Source organism: Ammospiza caudacuta, chromosome 11 (assembly GCF_027887145.1).
Source record: "Ammospiza caudacuta isolate bAmmCau1 chromosome 11, bAmmCau1.pri, whole genome shotgun sequence".
NCBI lineage: Eukaryota > Metazoa > Chordata > Aves > Passeriformes > Passerellidae > Ammospiza > Ammospiza caudacuta.
Genome location: NC_080603.1, coordinates 8,949,665 through 8,972,929, shown reverse-complemented (window position 1 = coordinate 8,972,929; position 23,265 = coordinate 8,949,665). Strand labels below are relative to the sequence as shown.

The following is a 23,265-nucleotide window of genomic DNA, read 5'->3' as shown; positions in this document are numbered from 1 at the left end:
GGAAAGAGGGTGAAAAGGAGACTTGTGAAGAGCAGGCAAGCGAGTCACTGACTGACTTAGAGAGGACATGATTAGTAAATGAGTGTGAGCAAATTAAACTGACTGCCTGAAGGGGCAAGAGGAAAACAATTAATCTCAGGGAGAGAGAACAAAACTGTGTTTAACAGGGAGAACAGAAGTGAGTTTTTCTTTGTTTAATCATTAGTAACATGATAGCAGAGAGCAGATATGCATAGCATTGTGTAAACTCCCTGCTAGGTTGCAGTCCTGTCAAAGTGACGTTTGGCTTCTTTTTAAACTCAGATAAACTACCATGCCAAACTGTGCCAGGTCCTTTGATGACTCTACGACACAAACAAATTTGAATTTGAATATTAATCTTCAGATCTCTCAGAGAGGATGGAAATGGTAGTCTAGAGGCTTAAAATAAGAGCTCGCATCATACTGTGGCATTTTACAACTAGGTCAATCTCCTCTTGCTACCAATGCAGCATGGTATTCCTAAGGAAGGGATAAATTTCCTTAATGCACCCAAATGCACAGTGTAAGAGTAATAGCACTGTAGGGTGAGACAATCCATGTGCATTCCCAGCACAGCCCTTTGAGCTGCAGTTCGGCCTGGAATGACTGCACAGCTGTACAATGGGACACAGCAAGTCCTATGGGTTTGGGTCACTCGACCTGATTTGGCCAGGTTTTCACCTGCAAAGTACTTAAAAAATCAGCCACAATATCACTGAGCAGAGTGGAATGGAGGTGAGTGGCACATGTTCTTTGGGTGTCTTCAAATTGTGTTGTGTTCCGTGTCTCAAGCTCATCTCTGGCAGTCAGCGCACGCTGGAGCAGAGAGCTCAGCCATGATGGAGCGCTGCTGGGTACAGAACAGACCCCAGCAGTGCTGGCAGCTCTGACTACTGTGAATTTGGACTTCCAGAGTGCCACACCCTGGAAGTCCCATTTACCAGGGGAGCTCCACCCCAGCTCAGAGAGCAGCTGTCTCTTGGCTGTGAAGAGGTCTGTAACAAGGACACAGATTGCACACATGCACTAGGGTGAAGTAGCCTTGCCACCTCACTAAGCTGGGAAGGGATGGGATATTTTCAATTTCCAGATGGAAATTCTTCATCAAGGCTTGTGATAGGGGCAGTACATGGAGTCTAGCTTCTGCAGCAGCTGGACACTTGTATCATGCCAGTAGAAATTCAGTGAAAGTTATTTCACATATAACTCATGAAGGACCTCCCCTTCCTATTCAGGGGAAGGATCTTTGCCACACTCCCCACTTTTCTTCTTTGTTATTACAGTCAACTTTGTAAACTTCTCCTTCCTTCTTTTGGTAGACAATTAAACGTATATATCAGGTTGAGACAACAGGTTGTTCAGGAGTCTTGCAGAAGACTCCAAGGAGTCTTCACTGCAGCCTTCCAGTGCCTAAAGGGGACTTACACAAAGGAGGGTGAGTGCAGATAGGGACAGGACAAGGGGGTATTTTTAAAATAGAAGAGGAGAGATTTATGTTAGATGTTAGAAAGAAGGGTGCTGAGGCCCTGGCATAGGGAAACTGTGGCTGCCCCATCCCTGGAAGCATCCAAGACAGGTTGCACGGGGCTTGAAGCACCCTGGGATAGTGGAAGGTGTCCCTACCTGTGACAGGGGGTGGAATGAGATAAGCGTTAAGGTCCATTCCAATCTAAACCATTCTATGATTCTAAGATTTCATTTAATTGTAAGTTTAACTCATTATCTTTGGCTTTCTTTTCACAAAAGTCTGAGGAACTGCTACACTAGTTTTCTTTGAGTATGCGATGTCTGTACTTGTGACCTTCACTTATCTTTCTCATTCTAGAGATAAAATATGTAAAGAATATGCTGCACCTTGAACTCTCTAAACAGATAATGAAACAGTGACTGTGTAGAATGACAGGGGAGAGGAGCCCAGCCTCAGTGCAAAACTCAAACACTCACTGGTACTCTTGACTCCAATTAGAAATGCTTCTGCTTGCTGTAGGCTGGAGGGATGGTTTTGGAGATAGCGGTGACAAGGAGGGTGATGTGGAGGATGAGTGACTCTGCCCCATTAGGGAGGTGTTCTCTTTGGACTGCTGCTCATAGTTCCAGAGGGAAGGTGCCTGCTCTGATGAAGATGTCTGCTTAAGCTGGCAGGTTGCAGAGGGCTGCTGAGAGAAGGCAGCCATGCCCAGGTAGTTGGGGTTGCTGATGTCAGTGGGGGTGGACCTGCTCAAGAGAAGAAATATTGTTAAGGAGGCACATGCACAAATATGCTTGGAGTTTTTTGTCTCCCTGCCAGCTACAAAGGAGTTAGTACCCACTGACTGCTTAGATTCAATACTATCTGCCTTTTTTTTTTTTAACTTTTTTTTTTTTTTTTGGGTCACTGTTGCTTCAGAATCAGAGAAAAAGTGGGACTCCTGTTAGTGCCTCACTCCCTTTGGTCACTGGAGAGGAAGCAGCTGGGTCAAGACAACCTCCCCCACCCCCAAAATAGTTCCTGTCGCTGTAGCAGCTGCTTCCCTTTCCAGGCTGCAGAGAGCACTCAGCTTCTGCAGCCACATATAGGGGCTGTCATTGGTTTCTGGGCCCAGCCAGCAGCTGCCTGCAAGGAAAAGCCCCAGTGAAAAAAGGTGAAAGGACAGCCTTACTCAGACTCATGCTATGACTCTTGGAAAGGAAAAGCCAGGCAGTTTGAGCATAGCTCCCCACCCCAAGCTGTCAGAGGTAAGGTGGCAAGGTTACCGTAAAATATCCTCCTTTCCCAGGCTGTCTGGAGAAGTGACTGCACTCCCCCAGTAGCGAGCGATGGCTGCTGCCTCTCTGGCCATCAGATGAGTAGATTTTGACTTTCTGTTGGAAATAGAAGGGCCTTTTTTAAGAGGGTTCAGGGACCCACTCTGGCTAATGCATTCTCAGATTTTGAAGCTTTGGGCACAGGAGCGTTGACCAGTCCTGACCAGAGAGCCACAAAGCAGCTTCCCAGTGCTCAGCACACCTGTTGATGCTGCTCCCACAGCAAGCCCAACTTTGCATATATGGTGCCAACCATTTTCCTGGAACTCACTTACCCACTTGCCCTTTACCTGTTAGCTGGATCCCAGTCTTTGTTAGGTTCTAAATTGCTGATGTTCTTTGGTTTCTGACCAGTGATTTCATCACGTTCAATCTTGACAAAATCTGAAGGAAGGAAGGGGCACACATATCTCCAGAGTCTGTCTGCTCAAGTTTTCTGTGTTCCTGTGTTCATTAAGGCATCTCTTTTTGTCCATTAAGGCATCTCTTTTTGTCTAGTTTAAAACTGTCCATCAGAGTGATGGACAGTTTTAAACTGCTGTTGCTGTTATGTCTTCAACTACTCACTAATACATGCCATGTCTTGTTGACAGAGGAAGAAATGTATCTTGAAATACAAAGGTCATGACCCACCAAACAGCCACATACAGTCATTTTACTATGGAGGATAATTGTAAATATCATGAATAATTGTAAATGGCTGCTTCTGTACTCTGAATGAGTACAGAAGTAAGGGGAAAAAAGCAAAGTTTGTGATCTTCTAGCTAAGAAACTGCTCATTGAGAGCCTGACATACTCTTTGTTCCCCAGGATGACTGGAGCAAGGAGAGCTTGGCATGGAGTGTGCCATGTCACAAGTGGAAGTAAGGGATCCCCATTCAATAAAACCAGTGCAGGTGACAGACAGGGGGCTCTCTCAGTCTGCTGAATTTACTTGAATGATGAAAAACTCCATGGAATCCAATTGTTCTGTCTTCCTGAAAGAGTACAGGTATGCTCCTGAGACCTAACCATACTCACACCTCCTTGCACTCAGCATCAAAAACATTCTCTGTGACTACAGGCACTGCAGAGATAATTTTCAATTTCTTGACAGTTATCAGAAATCTTCTGAGGTGAGCATTGCAGAGATAAGATGTTCCTTACCATACAGTTTCTCTCTCTGTTTTCCTTGTGACGTTTGTAACTTGATTTCACCTTGGAAGATCCCCGTTTTCTCTCCATGGTGTGTGAGCACAGTATGGATAGGAGCTAAGGATTCTGTTGCTTCTATTCGCAAGGCAATGCAGCCTTCCCCTAAAAGACAACAGGGAGACAATGAGGCTGGGACTGAGAAAGGAAGCACTGAAATGTTTTGTGTCATCTACTACCAATGCACTGACAGGTATTTAATTACTGCTTTGGAGCACATTAAGGAGCAGAATATCTTCTGAGAAATTAAGGGCATTTATTTCACTTCATGTGTGTGTGAATGATTTGGGCACTGAAGTTACCTGTGGGTAACCTCAGGGTTGTGAGCTTCCATTCCTGGTAAGGAAAATATGAGCCTATGTCTGCTATTGCTATTAATGGGATTTAGGCAAAGAGTGTTCTGTAGACAGGACTTCATTCTCTGGCTGGTGACAACCTGGGAGCCACAAGCACAGCTAAATACTTTTCTGTAGCCAGGAGAAATGCCTCAAGTAAGTGCAAGTGAAACAGGATTTCTATGTTCTGATTAAATGCATTTAAACATGCCGAGTCCTGATTTAGTTCCTGTAAAAGAATTTCTTTTTAAACCACTGTTCTTTCAGAGCTGGTAAAGCTCACACAGGTTGTTGCTTTGAGATCATATTCCTTTAATCACAATTACTTCACAAAATATTGCCCACAGTGAATGTATATTTCTGTTGAGTTGAGTTCTAAATCATAGATGTTCAGTATATAGAAGTTACTTCTGGTCTCTCCCACTCTTTCAGTAGTTGGAAGAATCTAAGTACCTTTTGACTCATCCAGAACTTTAGAGCTAACACTTACCATAAGATTCATCACTATCTGACGACTTAATGCTGATCAGGATATGTTGATCCAGTAGGTATTCTGGGTCTGAAATAATTGGAGTCAGCTGCAAAGACAAGTTAAGGTGGTCAATACAACACATGGTTGACAGGAGCACACTTCTCCCTGGGACTCAGTCCCAAATGAGGAAAACCCTGCTGGATAAACCCATGAGGGTATCATGTCACCTCCAGGATCAGCCTCTGGTAATATCTGGATATCTGTGGTAGAAGGCTGCACTCTTTGAGTCCCAGCACAGTAAATGGAATGCTGCAAATCTGACACTCATGAGATGAGCTGCAGTTTTCTCCTGTAGTCCAGGACTGGAAACTGCCTGAGGAGGAAGGCATCTGGACTGTGATTACAGTCTGTTCCCAAAAATCTGCCTGGCTGTATTATTGTAGAGCCTTTCCCCAGTTTCTCAGTGTAAGGCACTCTTTCCAAGTCAGCACTTCTGGGCTATTTAGAAGGGTATTGACATGCACATTTGCTCCAAATCCAGGAGCTCCTGTAGTTCTTTCAACTCCTACCATGCCAAGAAATGAAGAACAGCTCTGATCTCAAGGACAGGACTTGTGTCTGACACTGACACTCAGAATACAACTTCTGGACACTGATGTTCTTTTTAACACAGGTAAAAAAAATATGAAATCAACTTTTCTAAAATACACCAAGTTTTAGCCGACCAGGCAAACAAACTCCAGGGCAGAGTTACTCTTTAAGATGTTTTATTTTCCATTTAAAACTAAAAAAATGGTTCTGCTCAAACTGGCAAAATGTTCTCTAAAAGGATGAGAAAAAAGTCATGGTCCTGAATGGCATAATCACATCAGCAAAATTCTTCATAGACATGTAAGTACACTGACATGAAAGTCCTTTCCTGCTTACAACATTCTCTGTTTATCCTAAGCCTATCCTGCATTCTTACGGTCCCTTTAAGTGTAAACAAGACCACAACAATGTTCCTGAAGGTAGTATTTATGAAAGTAAAAGACCTCAGGTTGCTTATGGGATGAAGGTGGAAGCTTCTCTTCCATACAAATATGGAGGTATTGTCCTAGTTTACCTTTGGAAGTGCCTCGACGAACTTTACCACAAGCTCCCCTTCATTTCCATCCTCATTTTCTCCTTCCTGGCTCTTTACAAAGCCTGCAAAGGGACAAAAAAGGAGTTTACCAGGAGAGAGACAGCAAGAACTGGGCTACAAATCCTCTTCACTATGTCTCCAAAAAGCCTACAAGTATTTTCCTACTTGGACGCAAATTTTAAAAGTATTAAGAAGCTTAAAGTCTGAGCTTTGGATTAATTTTTACACAGTAAATTTGCAAATGGTTTTGCTAGAGCATTATTAAATGGTTTCATTTTGCAGTTAAACTTGGCACTGAGGAGATCAGTGCATACATGGACTGGAGGATAAGAACATGACAGCTCTTCCTACGCCACTCAAGATAGCATACTTTTGAAATTCTAATTTAAGATTTGTAATACACTGTTTCCATAGAAATTTATGCAAATTTTGATACAGCCAAAAAATAATCTTTTATGGAACTGTCTTTGACACAGCGCTCTGACATGCGATAATGTGATGAAGCATCCACCAAAGGCTTGCTGTCCCACTTAACAAGAGCAGTTCTGTGATGGGAGATTGCTTTAAAAAACCCACAGCAAGGGCACGTAGGCTTGTGTTACATAAACAGCTGAGACTCAGCCCCACAGCATGGGCACAGGCAGTGAAATCTGTGGTGCTGCAGGGTACACAGTCCCACTTACAAAGTCACATCACTAGCATTCATTTCCCTTTCAGTTGATCCTCTGACTTATTTTTTGTTAAACCAGGATAATTCAATTATTTAAAATTATTTTTTGCTAGGTAATGCAGATGCTTCATTTTGAAATTACCTGATCATTTGTAGCAGGCACAATTAGAAATTTAATCAAACCTGTCTTTACTATGTAAGCATTTTCTGTGTGACAAGCAAGATATATATGTTTCCCATCAAGAAAGGAATTATCAGACTGACAAACAAGGTGGAAAAACTGTTGGAAAGCTACATGTCTAAGCATGGATTACAGCTACCTTGGCTATGGGGTTTGGACTGCATTGCTGATAGGATGGAATGTCTTGCAAACTACAGCAAATCTTTAGGACACCCCTTTTTCTGCATTGTAACGAATGATCCACATAGCTATTTTTTTTCAGATCAAAGCAAGAAGAAGGAGAACTAATCCGAACATGCAGAAAACTTTGATAGAAACAATAAAGATGGGCAAACCCATACTTTCTAAGCAGCTAGAATGAAACTCAATGTAGAACTTGGTCTGGGACTTGGTCTTCAGAGTAGCATAGCAGTGCAGGAACTCTATCTCCCCTTGGGAATCTGTGTATTTGGAGTCTAGGAAAGAGGAAGGGAAAATAATGTCACTTTCAGTAGGAGATAAAGAGAGGGCATTTTTGAATGGACTCTTGGAGAATCAGCTTTTTCTCTCAGCATATACAAAGCAATGCGTTCTGTATCCAAAGTGAAGATGGCACTCATGCACTCAACCTGACTGACCGTTCTTGGAAACAAACTGTGAGGTGACTCCCACTTCAAAGGTGGCAAACACAGGACTGTGGTCACTTGTCATGATGTCAGTGGTGCAGCCTGCCAGGAGAAAGGGAAGACAGTTACTGCCCTGCTCCAGGGAGATCACTACCAAAGAAGTATTATTCAGTAATTTTTCAGAAAATATAACAGTCTCTCTGGTAACTGTTTCTAGTCAAAAGTGTTTCTCTACATTAACTCCTATCAATACACATGAATGTAACTCTTCTGTCAGGATACAGAAAGATTTGGTTTGGTTAAGGGACACCATTTTACTGTACTGTTTTGTAGATGACTGTCAGTGTTAGATTCCCCCAGTACAAAAAGCCCTTACAGGCTTCCTGGTTACCTCTGCAACATGCCCTGCTAAGTATAGCTCTAACATGGCAGGAAATCACACAAGAATACACTGGTCCTGCTTCAGTGTTACAAAGCAACTCCTGGCCCAAAGGTAACTGTGGGTGACCAAGGCCTGATTGGATCTAAACACACACAGAGTTCCAGCAAACCCAGTCATTCCAGAGAGGCCAGTTCAACCCCACACCTCAGCAACATGGGCTTTGTGATCAGATCAGCCTGCTTCAGCCCTGAGACACTTTCACAGCCCTGCTCCTAATCTACGCATAGGAAACCATGAACAGCATATTCAGCTGTGCAGTCCTATGTATAGTTGATGACATTTCAGGAACTGGTATTTGAGTCTTTTATTAAACAGGTTTTGTGGGCTTTTTCTCTTCCCTGAACTGCACTTCAGTGATGCTTCTCAGCAGGAAAGGGAACAGGCTCTTGGTACCACACAGTTCTTCTGGAATATGATTTGATACAAGAGATGTGTTTGCAGCTCCAGTCTCTGCAGACTGGACTGTGCACACAGGGTCTGTCCTGCTGGCACTCAATGTCAGGAGTTCCTGGTAGTGACTGCACAGGAAATGTGGTGGTTGCTGCCAAGAAATTACTGATGTAAAATAATCCTGCAGCATGGTCTAAAGTTGGACAGCTGCAACTGTCCAGGTGGTGTTCTGCGTGTAAAAGAATAACAGAATGAACTCCCAGCTTGTAAGGTTACAGGCAGAGAGATTTTGGCTCCCCTCTGCCTCGTTTAACATCAGGTCCCTTTTTGCTGAGTGCCTGGCAGTGCAGGGAGATCCTACAGACTCTGTTCTGAATCATTTCCGTTTCAGACTGGTTGCCTTGCTATCCACAATCTGTTCTCCACCCACCATAGGACTGACACACAACGTGCACCATGGGGTAGGATTTCCAGAGCACTCGATCACACCAGGATGGCAAGTTGTACTTCATCTGCAAACCAAAGGAGAACTAATGTCAAGAAGAATGGAAAGGGCCAGTTTACAAAAGAACAGGAAATTGATTCACCCAGCACCATATATTTGTGTCAAGTCTGTTTATATTGACTCCTTTCAAAACACAAGGGCAGAAAACACAGAGATTAGTTTAGGTCCCTTTCTTCTGCAGGAGTTGCTGTCACAACTGTGCCACATACCTCTAAAGGGAAATCAGTTTTAACCTACCCCTGTAGCTTTTTGCTTGGTGTAAACATACTTCTCCCGGGTGCCTCTCTCAAAGCGGTAGGTTGGAGCAAAAGTAATCTCCTCTTCCTCTAAAACAGGGAAAGAACTTGGTTACAGCTTGGCCATTGGGAACTCCCACCTGGGCAAGAGAGCCACTGCCCTATAAACCCTGCCCCATGCTGAGGCTGGCAGAGAAAGCTGCTGGATGTAGCAGAGGAACCTGCCAGTCAGTAGAGGATCTCACCGAACTGCAGGAACACCTTTTGGTCTCTTCTCTCGAGGAGAAGCTGGTCGAAAGCCAGCAGCTCCGGATACTGCTGCTGCCTGATCTTCTGGATAATATTCTCTGCTTCCTGCCAACAGGGAAACAGCAGAGCTGCAGATGATGCAAAACCTCTTATAAATACTCCCTTCACACGTTAACTGGTGAGTGCTCCTGAACTGTTTCACAGAGCTGTAAGCCCCTGCCACTTCCCTGTCCTTCCCGTCACTGAAAAGCCCCAGCCTTTTTTGTGTGGCTGAACATTTGTCTATCAAAACAGATATTGAAATGCCCACACATCCCCTACACAAGAACACACACACTCACAACCACATGCACATCGACACCGAGCTTGGTGTTTTTTCCCACATACTGAAACCTATCCAGTATTTATGAGGGATTGCCTGAAGGCCTCTTTCAGCTATTCCAAGCTCACCAACCAGAGCAGAAAGGCAATCTCTGTATTGAGCCATTCAGGGACAGATGCATTTCACAGTGGGAATGAAAGTCAGGAGGTTTGGGGAACCAAGGCTGCCTGAAGCAGCAAATTGTGCCAGATGCCATTCCTGGGTCCATTACTCCTTAGAGAGGGCAAAGGGGATTTCCTTACTCTCCTTCAACTGGGGCCACATTCACACCCTGGGGATTCCTTCTGACTCCCCTCTTTTTGTCATGTTGCCCTAGATTGGAAGAAGAGCACTCCTATAGCAACAGAGCGTGCTGTCCCTGCAGGCCTTCCTGCAGCGTCCCGCACCGTCGGGGGCTGTTCCACACGGTAGTTCAGGTCTCCCAGCCAGAAAAGATGAGTAAAGCGATGAGTGATGTTAAATGGACTCAGTTTCTTATCTCCCAGGGTCAGGAAGCGCAGGATGTTCGTGTAGTTCTGGTTGCGTCTGTCAAGACAAGAAAACATCTGCCTGACATCCTAAACTGCTGTGTAATTTCCAAATGCCTGGGATGGCAGAGGCTGCAGCTTTACCAGGGGGGAGCTGCTCCGACTCAGAGCTACAGAGGAGCAGATCAGAAGCTGAGAACTTGCCACCCCAGCAGACCCAGGGAATGTGCTCCTGAAGCCACTTCTGCTGCCTTCTGGGGCTGTGCTTTTCTGAGCTACATGTCCTAGAAAGCCCAGCATTAGACTGTTTCCTTCAGATTTCAGCAGCAAACACATAACTAGATTTTGGCAGCTCTTCCAGGCCCTGAGGAACCCTTCAACAGAAGTTAACTTCATCAGTAGGAAAGACCCTGTGCAGAAATCCCACGCCATCTGTTTCCTGGACTGGGAAAGGATGACAAGGCCAAACTCTTCATTTCACGTCCTCTTCACTTTCAAAACCACTCCTTCCAACTGCTCCAGCTCCTCCCAGTGTGGACATTGATTTCCCAGTGGTGTCAGGATCTTTGTCTTCCAGTCCTGTGCTGACCAGAACCTGCCTAATCCACAAACCCTTATTTCACAGGTGGGTATAGAGAATTAGTCACCGTGGGGATATTCCTGTTCTACATCTCCCTCCTGGTATCCTGAGGGATCTTTCTCAGCTGTGTCCCAGGGCTCACAGCACTGCCTACAGTGAGAAGGAAGACAGTCCCCTTCAGCACGTTATTTTGGGATGGGAAAAGCCTTCCCACATTTCTCCAAAACACTGTAGATCATGGAAGTGTTTTCCTCCGGCAGTGGGTTTTCATGACAGGTCATGCAAGTGTTGTGTAAGGCTTTTACCTTTGATGGCTCTGAAATAATTTGGCCATCCATTTCTCCTGCACCCATGTGCTATGGTCACATAGCAGAAGTCCCTTGTTTAAATGCCCTCCCAAGAGACATTGAACAATTTTTTATGGTCAAGAAAACATGTTTGTGCCTGTCTGGTGAGCCCTCCTTCCAAACATGGCCCAGAGAACTTCACCCTGGCTCAGGGTGAAATTTTTGAGAGGGGACGATGTATCTTACCTGTGTTTCTTTTCACTTCCTGAAGTCAAATGGCTGTTAACAAACCCAAAGGAGGTTCCATTAAACATGAATGACACCCCCACTGCTCCTTTATTACCTGGCAAAAGGGAAGCCAAAAATGACAAAAAATTAATCCACCTCCAGGCTGAGTCTAGCAAAGATAATAAAGCACCTAGCACATGTGAAGTAAAGTGGAGGATGGAGAAGAGAAATTCACTTAACACAGAAAAAATTAGTGCATACAGCACAGATTGTGGGAGCAAATTTTTATGGGTGCTAAAAAATTAGTTGACGGGAGAGAAGTGCAACTTCCTTGTGAAACCCAAGAAAGAGCAATCCAATAGCCAGTCAAAAGTGTTTGCTGGGAATATAAATATATACATATATATGTGTGTGTGTGTGTGCTAAATATACACACAAATAGATTTCCTCTCTTACAGGGTGAAATATAACCAGTGCTAGTGGGATGTAACTTTAGGAGTGTCACATAAATGTTTCCCCAGGAGTGTTGTAGCAGAAGAGCTGTTCCCTGGGGGCTGAGCTGTCCCCTGCCCGTGCCTCACCCAGCGTGTTTGCGATGCCCGTCTTCACGTTAGCTGTGCAGATGTGGCTGATGCGGTTCTCGTGCTCTGGCTTGGCCAGGACAACGATCCTGATGTTCCAGAGGGTATGGATGGCTATCTGCAGGAATGGGAAGGGTAGAGGTTATATTTCTGCAAATACTTGCCAAGCTGCACTGTGGCTGCAGCCTTCCTGACTCCTTTGATTGCACTTCTACAGAAATTTTCTTCCTGTGCTCAGGATATGTTTTCAGTCATTTTAATCAATGCTGAAACCTTGCTATTTTCTCATCCTTTTTTCTAGTTAATCTTTGGATTATCTTACTTGCACAAAATAGTTTCCCAATCACAGTGAGAGTTAGCTTTCCAGATATGCTTAGATTTGTTTCTTGACATCACTGAAACCCAGGAATGTCCAAAGCTAGTCTTATTAAGGTTCAAGTTTCTTTTATGAAAAAGTTTTTCTTCTCTGCCTGTGTACTGATACATCCTACTTTGAAAGTGCAATAGTCTAGGATGAGATCTAGGCTACAATTGGCTCAGAAAGTTTAAAAATCTCCTGCTTTTTGACCTGAGTGCTCAACAATCTCCCCTTGCTCATAGGCTGGCAGGGTCCCTGTTTTGGCCGTGGGGAGGTCACTGTCCATAGCAACAGGTCCACCCAGGGGGGCATCTTGTGGAGCCCACAGACATATTCAGTGCATTCTCCTTCACCCAATGCAATGAAAATAAAGGGAGAACTAGGGAGGAAGTACAGGCAAAATCCCACTTATTCCCACCTCTTTTATTTGTACAACATGTACACTCTCATCTCCTGAGTTCCATGCAATAGCTGGAATAACCACTCACCACTTTGAAGCTGATACTGGTGATTTCCTGCAGAGATTGCCTTAGGGTCTCCAGCCATTCCTTCTCCCCCTGGGGATCCTCCTGGGTGCCAATCACATAGATGTCATGAGGGATGTAGTCAGCAGTGTCATCACGGGTCCTCCCCTGCCCCTTGGAGAGGAACCAGGAGGTGATCTTCTTTGGGGCTGGGGCTGCACCTTTTATTAAAACATTAAACACCAAAGGAAGTCAGAGCACGTCCTGTCAAAATCAGGATGAAGATAACACACAGGGACAGAAATTACAGGCTTCATATCTCATATCACTTTTGTATCAGCCAGGGAACCCTATTCTAAGATGACAATGATGTTACCCCCACCTGAGGCACTGAGAAAGAAGTGATTCTGCTTTCACCACCTTCGTCTTGTTGATCAGTTTTCCAAGGCCTAGGCTAGCCAGGAGTAAAGGCAGGGAGCTATACTCCTCCTGGCCTACCACTGCCTTGACCTTATTCCTTAAGGATGCTCAAACACAGACAGCTCAGCTCACAGCAGCTGAATCAGGCTTCTGTCCCAAAAGGGAGAAAAAAAACCCCTATATTCCACTGTCCTCAACCACACCTTGTCCCCTTCTCTGTACCACAGACACTCAGCTGTCTTCCCACGCTGGACATGAACTGTGCCTTGTCAAATGACAGCAGCTGATGTGCAGCTTTGTCACAGCATAGGTCACAGCATATGTGGCAGTTGAGACAGCCATGTTACACAGAGTATCACCATACAATTTCAGAAATCTTCAACCCTTACAGACTAACACCACATCACTTCAGAAGGCTGCAAGCATCTGCCCTCCTTGCTCTTTAGCCCAACCTTTTATCCCCTCCTGTTGATGCCCTGCCCCTGTGTGCCCTCTGTTCCCTTTGGTGGTTGGTCAGTGCCCCTGGGCACTCCCTGGCTCATTGCTGTCAGTGCTGCTCACCTGCTGCTCACAGCTGTGCCCACTGGGGATGAGGCTCAGCCCCACTCCCAATTGCTCCTGTCCTTTCTGCAAGGTGGGCAATGCTGTGCACTTCTGCACCAGCTTTGTGCCAGCCACAATTCCCTGTCACTTGAGCAATCCTTCAGAACCCAACACAGAGAGTCTGGAGCTCATAGTGCCCAGCTGAGCACACCTTTAGGCAGTGTCTGAAGGAGTGCCCATACCCATATTCCAGGTGCCAATGAAGATGGTGATCATATCAGGCTCTGGTTGTTCCGAATGCTTATTCTTCATCTGCTGCAAAAGCTGGCAGAACCCTTCTCTCTTCTAGACAGGGAAGAGCAGAGAAAATTAATGAGATACTTAACTCCTCTGACATGACCTCTTGAAAAACCTGCTGAACCAGGAAATTCCCAGCACACTTGAAGGGCAGATGAGCTCTGCACTATCCTGAAACCTTCCAAGAGACTGCCTTTCCTGTGGGGCTTTTTTAGGCATTTAGCTTGAGCACTGCTATAACAAATGCTGAACTGGTCAGAAAAAAATCTTTTCCTCCCTCTTTGTCTATAAGAACATTTTCACAGTGGCCATCTTGACTTCTTGCTTCTCCCCATTGCTTGCTCTGTCCTTCTGCCTCAGTCACAGCACTTAGGTGTCTGAGACCCTTTATAAGACAGTATACTTGCTCATTTTCTGGATGTTTCCAGAACAAAGAAGAAATTTATTTTTTACAAAGGCAACTACTGTCCTTCAACAGTTCCACTTTCTACCAAGGAATGCTCCATATTCCATTCCCACCCAGCTACCTGCTCCAGACTGGCAGGAAAGAAACACCATGTACATACCTTGGAATCAGAAAAAATATATTCCTTCCGCTGTGTTTTTTCTTTTTCTGTTTCCAGAACAATAACCAGCTTGTTTGGAACCTTCTGGGACTTGATGAGCTGCAAGACTGAACACAGGTTGAGTGTCACGAGCTGCAGTCACTGAAATAAGGGTCCCACTAAAATGAACAGAACTCTGCTCAAAGGATTGGGATTGCCATGGTCTTTTCTGTCTGTGCAGTTTGCCTTGCAGACCTGCATTTTAAAGTTGCTTAACCCTGTTCTCAATTGAAACAGGTTTGGACTCCAAGTGAAGAGTACCCTCAAAACTCTTCTGCTCGGAGCTCTTTTCCATCCCAAGCCTGGCAGTGTGAAATAAAGCCTTAACTTTGTGCAGGCAATCCCCCTGTATCCTGAGCCAGCCTACATGTGTTCCTTCCCCATCTGTGAAAGAGGATGTAAAACTTCATTTGGTGGTAAAGGTGATTGCTCCCATCTAAAATAGCAGCTAATTATTATGAACACCAGGTGGAGAAAGCCATGCATGAAAGCTCATCGTTTCAATTACTGCCAGCAACAGGTTGATTTTCTAGCAGGAAAGAGCCCAAGGGTATAATCTACTCTCTCACAAATCTCTTTGTCTGAACTTCAGTGAGCTGCCTGTTCAGAAAGAAAACAGAAAAAAAGGAAGTTGTTTGAATCAGGCAATCACAGACCAAACTGGTGTTGCTCGTGATGAGAGATACCAATCTACGTACAAAAAAATCAAGGGAAAAATGTTACTGAAACTGAATGTCTGGCTTTTTACCATCAAAAAATCATCACAGAAGTCAGCATGTTCCTGCAGAATGCTGGGTTGTTTTTTTCAAGTGGCATTGTTTTTCAGAACAAAAAATGGTTCTATTGCAACCAGCTCTATGGGGAATCTTCTACCAAAACCTGCTCCCTTGCAGTGCTGATTCCAGTGTCTTCATTTAGACCAGGAGATTGAGTCTAAAACAATCTATGAAAGCTGGTTATCCCAGTACAGAGATACCTGTGTCTTGCTGACTGGTGCTCATGCATCACCCAGGACCTAGCAGAATTCCCCGAGCCTAGCTCAGAATTTGTGACATTAAGCTGACATCTTACTTTTCTTGTGGGTATAAAATTTGTCTTCTGGACCATCCTTAGATCTCTTGATAATCAGTTTTCCCATTTCCACATCCACTTTGAGTTGCATTTTTGAGAAAATTCCTAGGGAGTCAGTTTTCACCTAGTGGAATACAGAGAGGTTTTCCATGAGGGACCTTCTACACTTCAGTCACATGTATTACAAATGTAGCTCTTCCCTCCATTCCTGGACACATATCATTATGCCAGTCTCACCAGACATCTCAGGCATTTTCACGGTGCCAAACAGCACCCAGGAATAGCTGTTATCTCTGTGGCAGCACAGCAAACTTCCCAGGAGCTGAGATACTGACATAAATCTGCATTACTGTCCTTCCACCTTATGATCAGCATTGTTAAAGGAGTAAATTTACCTCAAAAGTGACAGGGGGGATAAGGGAGCGCCGGTGTGTTGAATCAGGACCTTCAATCAACAGTGTTTTCACCTGTAAAATAATTGTGTGTAATTTATTGCATTTGGTGATTCTGCACTACACTGAGAGTAATAAAATCAGAACAAAGAAATCTTACTGTGGCAGACCACTGCACTGATGATGAACAAGAAACAAACTAGAGGCAAAGAAGGACAAGAAGATGATATAAAATAGCTTGAAAACTCTACCTTTTCTTCAATAGATGACAGCAAAGAAATCAGCTGGTTGAGTTTCAATACAATATTGACTGGACTTGCTTCACCAAGCATCTGAAACCGCAGCACAGGAACAAAAAGAGAGAGGGAGATGGGTGATTACCAGAGCACAGCCTGGAGTGCAGAGCCCAGGAACACCTCACACAGACCAAGGAGCAGCACTTGTACCTTTGCCACTCTGATCTACAGCAGGCATCACAAAACATGGAACTTGCAGAAGTGTGGGAGGCTAGAAGGACAAATCTGCAAACCTGTTCCATAGGGTCAAGGCAGCTGGCCATGCATGGGAGTCAGCTTGCTGCTGGGGGCAAGCTCACATCACCAGGCCTGGGGCTCGGCTTACAGAAGTCCTGGACTTTTGGGTTTCTGTCAGGGAGAGGAAACTCATGGGGACTTACGTGGGCTTGGGAAAAGGAAGGATGTGGCAGTGAAACATCCTGGAGTGAGCTTTATGGAAAAAGAAGTGTGCAGTGCCAGCCCACATTCTGAGGGAGGATGGGGAGGTGGGAGTCCTCAGGCAGTTGGTGGCACTTTCCTCTAGGACAGGAAGGGGGAGCAGGTGGAGAGGGCTATGGGATAAGTGTCACTGTGAGACAGAACTCACTGTGTGCCCTCTGCACTGCAGCAGAATGAGGCTAAAGAGAACAGAAGTGGCGTGTGCCCAGCTGTACCCCACTGGCCATGGCTGCACACCAGAGCCATCCTGCCCCCCTGACAGCCACCCACACACCTGTCCTGCTCTTCCCACCTCCCAGCCCCCTTACCTGGGAGCGCTGGTGGGCACCAGGATGCAGCTGCTGCTCAAACACCTTCTGGATGGACTCCAGAGATGGGAGAGTCCTCGAGGCCTCACTGGGAACACAGACACAGCACAGGCCTGAGGCTGTGGCTGGCTCCCTGGCTCTGTTCATACTCAGATAATGCCACACAGACAAGATGACAGGCACACATTCACACTGGGCACACGCCCACACTGGGCCTGCCCTCGCTATGTGCCCCCTGAGCTGTGGGATGTGTGACAGGAGCAAATCCCAGTGCTTGGTGACATGGTCAAGAGGGCAGTGTGAGCCACACAGCTGATTTTGCCTTGCAAAGCTGGAACATGGACATTCTGGCTGCTCCTTGGGTTTTGCTTTGGAGGTTCTAACTTCCTAAATCTCCCCAGAAGGGTATCCCAGTCTGGGCAAAACCTGAAGATCTGGTGTACAAGCAGCATCAACCCAACAATGCCAGCTCATAGATCCAAGTGCACTCAAATGCCTCAGAGCCCAGCACAGTCTGGTGCCTCTGAATGCTGCAGCTGTGGGAGCAGCTCAGTTCTTACAGGGCCTGTGCAGCTGCTGAGGACAGTGCTGGGGACTCCATATGAAGAGGAAACTAATTCACAGATTTCATCTCACATGACAAAGAGAGGCCAGGCCCAGCAAGGGGGTGGAAGAGGTGCTTGATCTCCTGAGCAGAATCATTTACAGGTAACAATGACATTCCTCCAGTGCTTCCCAATGAGATTCTACAGGATGCTCATTTGTTGAAACTCTGCTTGTGTGAATTTGGCACAGAAGCTGCATGCTCATAATGACAAGACTTACTACAGCAAGAGCAGCCAGGGAGCACAGGTCAAAAGAAAGGTGATGGTGATGAGCAGCACTAGGATGCTTACACTGTGTCTAGTCAACTGTGGATATTAATGATTTCCCTCACTTTCCTAAGTCTGAATGGACTGGATCTTATTACATCTTTGTTAGGGAAAGTGCTCCAAAGCAAAAGCATGCCTGCCTGAAGATATTTCTCTAGATGCTGAACCAAGGATGACTAATTGCCTAAATTAAACATTCATGTTTGACATTTCAGTCTAAAAGACTTGCTGTGGGACACACAGGAGTACAAGGCACATGTAGGAATCTGGTTCTGCTAATTTTAGTCCTCCAATGCCACTATTTAGCTCTGGATCACCTGGGGCCTGTGTCACTGCAAACAGTTCTGGCCCCAAACCCAAGAGTCCCATTGATTTCTGCAGCCATGGAGTCAGACCCCAGGAGGCTGCAAGCAGTTGCAGGAACACTGGGACAAAGAAGAGTGAAAGAATATTTACTGTGATGTGCAGGCCATCTCTTGAAAACACAGCAGCACCTGTTTGAAGAAACTCAGGAGTGATTTCCCACTGCAAAACTGCCCTCTCTTCACAGTGCAACATGTAGGCTCTGTGTGAGGAGGAGAAGGAACAGCTCCTGCGGGCGTTCAAGCCCACTAAAACCACAAGGTGGTTATAATTACATCTGTAACTTCTTTTGTTTTCTTCTCTTGACAGTATAAATACCTTTAGTGATCTTCATTGAAGTGTCAGAAGCCTGTCCACATGCAATGGAAAGTCACCGGAAATACTACAGAAAATCTGGAAATGTTAAAGATGTCCTGGCAGTTGAGGGAATTATAGCCTTACTGCATCTCCTTTCTTTCATTTCCCCACATGCATTTATGAGGAATAGGGTTGTGAAACCCAGATAAACTTAAGTAGAATAAGAAGTTGGAGATGGGAGAAACCAAACATGATTACAACAGCAGCACCAGAGGTATTTTAGTAACACAAGACTCTCACTTGTGATTTCATTTGATTTGAACTTCCACTGTTCAGGTTTATTCTTATCTGGCCACCTGGGTCTCTCCTCCCTTGCATGTAGAGAAGCAAAACACTCAGGCAGGGTGCAGAAGGGCAGCTCTTGGAACAATCTGTCCTCAGTCCTCACAGGGGCTTGTCGGTGGGCAGCTGGCTTCTAGGAGAACAGGATCAGGCCAGCAGCACAACCAGCCTCACCTCTGCATACACCAGAGAGAAGGGTATGGCAAGCCAGGCAGAGAAGTGTGGAGATAAGAGCCCTCTGCTACTGAGTGCTCCAAAAGCTCTGCACAAGTTTGGGCTGGTGTCTTTGCTTACAATCAGCAAGGGGGAAACAACATCCTTTCACCAGAGAAGGAAGGAGGTCTGCAATGTTCTAGCACCCTGTCAGAGTTTTTCTATTTGTGACATGGAAGGTCTAAAAACAGGAAAAGTAAAATTTGTAGAGTCAAGAGTCTAGGCTTTTTCATTTTTTCATTTCAGCTGGCCTTCACCAACATCAGTGGAATCACTCCAAGTTCACAGTGCATTAGTGGGAAGGAAAATCAGTGTTTAAAATCTAGTTATACACTAATTTGTGCTTGTTTCCATAAATGGCTTGTGCTTGACAATCCTGTGGGTGTCATTTATGCATTACCAAATTATGCAGTTAATCGGTTAGTGCATTTTTTGTTTCGTTTCTTTCTAAACAAGGCATAAAATACAATATTCTGCTGTCTGAAACCACCTAGAAGAAAACTTGATTGTCAGAGCTGTCTCTTCTATGTAGATTTCATATCTTTGGACCAGAATCACAGGTCACAACATCTAAATATACTGGTTTTGAGGGCAAGGCAATTTCCTATGCCAGAAATGAGGGTTCTGAATGCTTGCATGTGGAGCCTTTGTTAGACTACAGTGTTATTGCATTACACTCTGAAAACCAGCTTCTAGTTACCTGAAGAGTCCTTTGCAAAGAGCTGTAAGTAATTTCTTCAGTTGAGGAAGATTGCTTGAGCCAGTCTGCACCATCTCAAAGTCACTGATGATGTGAACTCGCAGGTAATCCTGGATGAGTTTCAGATGCTCGTCAGAGACACTGTGAAGTAAACAGACAGGTCAAAAACCAGCTCTTCTCTCTACTCCCAAATATCAAACAGCTTTCTTATTTTTCTCAAATTCCCACTGTTTAGCCACATGGCTAATAAATCAATTTCTCTCAGATATTACTCATCCTTTATATTAGAAAACTATACCTCAGTGGAGAAAGTGTATGTGTGATTTTAATAATTCAGAAATGTATTTTTTCTAAACAACAGCTGGACTGCATTGACAGCAGTCAATGCACTGTTGATCTGATTCAGTTCTTTATTTGATATACTATCTTTATTATAGTATAAATGAGGAGTAATTTTGTTGAATCAAACAGATCCTCAGCTGTTCCAAAGACAGAGGCCCAGCAAGCACAAACCTGGGCTGAAGGCTGGTTCAGCAGCCCTGTCACTCGCCCTTCCTTACCTGCTTGTGTCCTGGTACTGCAGTCGCTGGAGTAGTGTCTCAGAAAGGGACAGTTTATTCACGTCTGCCACCCGTGGGTTTTCGGGGAGAGAAGAGGCCTCCTTTGTCTCACTGCTCGGCAGTGCCATGAGGATGTTGCGTGGGGGCAGGACAGGAGGTGTGGGTACCAGGTCTGGCAAGAAGGAAAGGAAAGGCACAGTCATTCTAAATTGGACCTCTTGTCCCTCACCCCAGGCAGGGCAGAGCTGAGCCCACCCTGCAGGGGCAGTCTTTGCAGAAGCCATCTCTTCTGACAGGTCTGTGGAGGGATGTCAGAGCTGGGAAGCTCAGGGCTCAGCACAGGCCCAGCTGTGTTTCCAGGGATGGCAGGGGTGTGAGAGCAGCGGGATGAAGTGTCAGGCTTGAACCTCAGTGCAGACAGCACATGCCTCTGCCTCTGTCCTTGCCTGCAGTGAACCCCAGCCAGTTCTGACTCTCCCATCTGCACAGCAGCTGTGAAGGTTAATTTGTTAAGTTGAATATAATGCTTAGAGAACATGGCTAACCCATGTCACTCCCATTATTATGGGGATCTGCTATTGAGGCAGAATGGATGGAGGGACATGATGGAAGTAGTACCAGAAACTGCTAATGGAAAGAAGTTAATGGCAAAAGTAAGCAGAGATGGAGGAAATAGATCCCATGACCCAGTGCATAGGGGCTGAATATCCTGCCTTGTATTGTGGACATTGAGTTGGAAGGAAAAAGGATTTTCCTGCCGCTCATTATATCTCCCTCTCCTGGGAGAAGATTAGGTTCATCTCCACTGATCCCAACCATGGTTACCTTTCTTTCCATATCAATTGCTCCAACAGTTTGTTACACATGTTGTATTGTAGCTGGTTGAGTTGTGAGGTTTTGTTTGGTTATTTCCTAATGGTGGAATTTGCATTACAAAAAGACCCCCAGGACTGACCCACTGCTTCTGGGCTGCTGCTGTGATTCAGAGCCACCACAGCACTGAGCCATGGGTGGTTAATCTCCTGGGTGCTCATCTTCTACCTCTGCAGTTTCACATATAAGATGATCAGACATCTGTAGGCCTGACATGGCTCCACCATAATGGCACAAAGTGCCTTAACAAAACTAAATTCTGTACATGAGCAGCCCAGACCCAGTGCTAATCTCTTTTCATCTGAAGGCTTTTAGTCTTGGATAGAACTTCATTCCCTGCTGCTTGCCTCTCTCTGTATTATTTTTGCTGTAGTTCCCTCCACCAGCCCTGGGAGCTGGAGACTCAGTACAACTGGCCAAAAGCCAGGAATCTCTTTCCTGAGCAGCTTTGCAAAATTTTGTTCTATTTTTTCCAGAAAATTGCCAAACCAAAATCTTCTAGCTCCTGTTAGATATACAGTGGATTCCATCAAAGGGTTACACGGACTCTGGGTTGCACAGGCACATCAGTCTGCCCTAGTTCACAGGGCCTGTCTGCCTGTCCCAGGGATTGTGTCTTTCAGACAAGTTTGATTGCAGTGCTTATCATTTCCAGACAGACATCACACAGGACAGGAAGGATGGCTCTGTGGACATGACCTTCCTGTAGGAGAACTATGACATATCCAAAGGGTGATCCAGGAAAAATCCAAGGAATTATCTGCGACCAGTGTGTGTCAGAAACACACAGTGGTATTTGATATAAAATAGTTGGGATGATGCCAATCACACCTCTTCATCATACACCTGCCTCTGTACATGGAGTTAGACTGTCTGCCACTGCCAGAGCCCTGCCTTCTGCTTTGGACTGTTGAAAATGTCCCCTAGAGCAGAGCAGCTGAGTGGTTTCAGATACCCCTTAGCAGCTGCAGGAGCATGGCACAGCAGAGAAATGTGCTTCAAGCCCCAGGGGAGCATCTCTGTTTTGAGAGAGGCCCTAAAGATGTAGGACAAGGAGAGGGTACAGAGGTTTGGGAGATGGCTGGACATAAACAGTTGGAGTCCAGATAAGGACATCAGATTAACCACCCCCACACCAGATGCAGTAGACTTCCACAGAGGGTCTCAGTGTATTCTCTCAGGTGAGCTAAACTGATGCTCCAGGTGCTGCACCACAGGAGACATGAGGGTTCACTGCCACAGGGCCTTGCCAGCTCAGGCCTCTCTATGCTCTGCACTATTTTATGGCACAACATGTTCTGATCTCCTGCCTGCACTGCTTATCTCCAGTCAAGAGGTATGAGTCAAGGGTCTGCATCACCAAGTCACATCATGGGTTTCTTACCAGTGTCCTCCTCCAGTTCATCAGCAGCCTCCTCCTCTTCCCGTGGCACTGGATATTTGAGGTGCCATACCAGGCCCATGTTCTCCTTCTTGTAATAATCTATCAGTTCCTCCAGGTTCTGAAAATACTTCACAGGAACACCTTCTGATGCCTGAAACAAAACACAGAGGCAGTCATGGCATGGGATTTCCTACCACACAAACACTGCCCCTTGCAGAAGGAAAAACAAAGCCATAGAGAGAGGAAAACGCCACTGCTGCTGCCCAGAAGAGAACTGCCCATCTGACCACAAGCTCTATGCAGAACAAACACATAACACATTCCAGCCAGAGTCAGCACAGACACCAACCTCAAAGACTCACTGAAGCTAAATAGAAGAGCTCTCTCACTGGGTTCAGGGTGATTGGGTCCACAGCAAAGGAAGATTTTAAAACCAAATAATTCTCCTGGATTAATCTTTGTATTCTCTCCTTTACTGAGCTCAAAGCCCCTAGGCTGTGTTATATTTTCTGGCATCCAGGAAGATTTTTCTGTGAAATTGCAAGGTAAACATGGCTAAATCCAGACATTAGAATCCCTTCCAGGATTCAAAGGCTCAGAACTGGGTTCAAATGAAACAAGGTGCCACCCACACAGAAATGCTGGGATGGAGCTTTAGAGAGTGGCAAGGACTGCAAACACACATGGCATGACACTGTGTGTGCCAGCTGAATTCTGTGACCAAACCTGTCTCAAGC

General features: G+C 45.4%; 1 protein-coding gene across 1 annotated transcript in view; it reads right to left on the bottom strand.

Moving 5' to 3' along the window:
• INPP5D (inositol polyphosphate-5-phosphatase D) overlaps nucleotides 1-23,265 on the bottom strand; it is a 44,807-nt gene that overhangs the window by 2,240 nt on the left and 19,302 nt on the right. The window contains exons 2-25 of the mRNA XM_058812015.1: nucleotides 22,529-22,679; nucleotides 20,272-20,443; nucleotides 19,712-19,852; nucleotides 16,925-17,012; nucleotides 16,134-16,214; nucleotides 15,886-15,957; nucleotides 15,491-15,614; nucleotides 14,381-14,487; nucleotides 13,760-13,862; nucleotides 12,579-12,775; nucleotides 11,733-11,850; nucleotides 11,170-11,266; nucleotides 9,976-10,114; nucleotides 9,204-9,312; nucleotides 8,960-9,048; nucleotides 8,648-8,729; nucleotides 7,398-7,487; nucleotides 7,122-7,235; nucleotides 5,909-5,991; nucleotides 4,822-4,909; nucleotides 3,952-4,101; nucleotides 3,096-3,189; nucleotides 2,755-2,862; nucleotides 1,966-2,235 (exon numbers count right to left, since the gene is read on the bottom strand). Coding sequence (XP_058667998.1) covers nucleotides 1,966-2,235; nucleotides 2,755-2,862; nucleotides 3,096-3,189; nucleotides 3,952-4,101; nucleotides 4,822-4,909; nucleotides 5,909-5,991; nucleotides 7,122-7,235; nucleotides 7,398-7,487; nucleotides 8,648-8,729; nucleotides 8,960-9,048; nucleotides 9,204-9,312; nucleotides 9,976-10,114; nucleotides 11,170-11,266; nucleotides 11,733-11,850; nucleotides 12,579-12,775; nucleotides 13,760-13,862; nucleotides 14,381-14,487; nucleotides 15,491-15,614; nucleotides 15,886-15,957; nucleotides 16,134-16,214; nucleotides 16,925-17,012; nucleotides 19,712-19,852; nucleotides 20,272-20,443; nucleotides 22,529-22,679 — 2,867 coding nt within the window. The remainder of the gene's footprint in view (nucleotides 1-1,965; nucleotides 2,236-2,754; nucleotides 2,863-3,095; nucleotides 3,190-3,951; nucleotides 4,102-4,821; nucleotides 4,910-5,908; nucleotides 5,992-7,121; nucleotides 7,236-7,397; nucleotides 7,488-8,647; nucleotides 8,730-8,959; nucleotides 9,049-9,203; nucleotides 9,313-9,975; nucleotides 10,115-11,169; nucleotides 11,267-11,732; nucleotides 11,851-12,578; nucleotides 12,776-13,759; nucleotides 13,863-14,380; nucleotides 14,488-15,490; nucleotides 15,615-15,885; nucleotides 15,958-16,133; nucleotides 16,215-16,924; nucleotides 17,013-19,711; nucleotides 19,853-20,271; nucleotides 20,444-22,528; nucleotides 22,680-23,265) is intronic.